Genomic DNA, 1830 nt, shown 5'->3' with positions numbered 1-1830 from the left:
TTTTTGACGGTATTATGATTTAATCAGATGGTTTGATTCATGAATAAGGTTTTTATTCAGTTTAGCAAAGTGCGAGAAGTGATTAAATTGAGATATGAATGTGTTCAATATTGAAAAATATTGCCGCGCTGCGCCTTGACAGGTATTCCTGCACCTCTCCTCACGTCTGCTTGGGTATCTCCTCCTCTCCTTTCCCTTCCCCTTCTCTCTCCTTCCTCTCTTACATTCTTCTCTCTCTACAGCTGGGCTGCGCGCTCCTCAGGGAGGACAGGGAGGCTTTCTCTATCGTCCCGGTGTCACCGCAGGAGGTTCGTGACCTTGACTTTGCGAACGACGCGTCCAAGGTCCTCAGCACCATCGGCAGTCAACTAGAGAAGGGATCCATCACGCAGAACGAGAAGAAGTGAGGGCGCCACTATCGCCGCCATCGCCGCGGCGGCAGACGAACGCGTGGTCAATGTGACGTGGGCAAGAGTGGCGCTAGCGAGTTTCTTCATTGTGTCGGGATTATCGGCATTGTTCCGCGAATGTTTTGAGATTTTCTGAGAAATTTTTTACATCATCCCCGAAGAGTTGATGCCTGCTTTCGGTATCTCAACATTGCACTTGAATTCTCTGAGGTTTTCCCGTGTGGTCTGCCGTGATTCTTGTCCTTAACTCCTTGACTTTCGTACCAGAGTCTTTTTGCATTCTACGCGTCCATCTTACAACTTTTGTATCTTGACATTGATCTTGACTTTAACCCGCGACACACGACCTTTGACGTGCTGACGTCGACCTTGAACCATGCGCACAAGCCCTTGAACCTTGTGACACACGACCTTGAACCATGCGCACAAGACCTTAAACTCTTCGACATGCGACCTTGAATGCCACGACCTTGCAATGCGCGACCTTGACCATGACCTTGACCTTGCAGGGCGGTCATACACCTGCTGAACGACCTTCTGTACTTCGTGACGACGTCGGACAAACATCAGTTCGACGACCCGCTCGAGATCCGCATGACGAACCCTGACCGCGAGCGACAGAAGCTGATGCGCGAGCAGGATGTGCTGAAACAAGTGAGCAGTGAAACAAGCGCGCGGCGCCGAATCCCCGGACAGTTGAATATTTTCGGGGGGGATTTTTTTATCGGGAGTGAAAATCCGGGAGATGAGTTTGGATTGTGTGACGGTCGTTGAGTTCGTATTCCATTGGTGTTTTTTTTCTACATTTTATTGTTTGAATTGTTCTTTATTTAGTTACTTTTACTCTCTCTCTCTTTCACTCTCTCTTGCTCTCTCTCTTACCTCCTCTCACTCTCTCTTGCTCTCTCTCTTACCTCCTGTCTCTCTCCCCCTTTCTCTCGCTCCCTCTCTCACCTCATCTCTCACTCTTGCTGTCTCTCCTCAGATATTTAAGATACTAAAGGCACCGTTCCTGGACAAGGGAGACGGACCGATACTTAAGATGGAGGAGCTCAGTGACCCACGCTACTCCGCCTTCCGCCATATCTGTCGCCTCTGCTACCGCATGCTGCGACACTCACAGGACACCTACAGGAAGAATCAGGTACTAACATCTCTCCCTGTGCCACCTACGGGAAGAATCAGGTACTAACGTCTCCCCTGGCACCACCTATAGGAAGTATCAGGTACTAACATCTCCCCTGGCACCACCTACAGGAAGAATCAGGTACTAACATCTCTCCCTGTGCCACCTACGGGAAGGAGAGAGAGGAGTAGAGGAGAGGAGGGAGGCGAGGAGGGAGGGGAGGAGGAGGGAGGGAGGAAGGGATGGGGAGGAAGAGGGGAGGAGGCAGGAGGGAGGAGAGAAGGGAAAGAGATG

The 1830-nt window shown here is 50.7% G+C and overlaps 1 protein-coding gene across 1 annotated transcript in view; it reads left to right on the top strand.

The window, feature by feature from the left end:
- The window catches only part of LOC106819653 (inositol 1,4,5-trisphosphate receptor-like), a gene marked incomplete at its 5' end in the record, with an annotated part of 8564 nt that extends 6962 nt beyond the window's left edge, over nt 1-1602 (top strand). Inside the window, 3 exons of the mRNA XM_014824256.1 lie at nt 263-403; nt 920-1064; nt 1396-1602. Coding sequence (XP_014679742.1) covers nt 263-403; nt 920-1064; nt 1396-1602 — 493 coding nt within the window. The remainder of the gene's footprint in view (nt 1-262; nt 404-919; nt 1065-1395) is intronic.
- Nucleotides 1603-1830: the final 228 nt, after the last annotated feature.

This window comes from Priapulus caudatus, unplaced genomic scaffold (assembly GCF_000485595.1).
Source record: "Priapulus caudatus unplaced genomic scaffold, Priapulus_caudatus-5.0.1 Scaffold3915, whole genome shotgun sequence".
Taxonomy (NCBI): Eukaryota; Metazoa; Priapulida; class Priapulimorpha; order Priapulimorphida; family Priapulidae; genus Priapulus; species Priapulus caudatus.
Note: the sequence above shows the minus strand (reverse complement) of the source record. Positions and strands in the feature narration are given on the sequence as shown.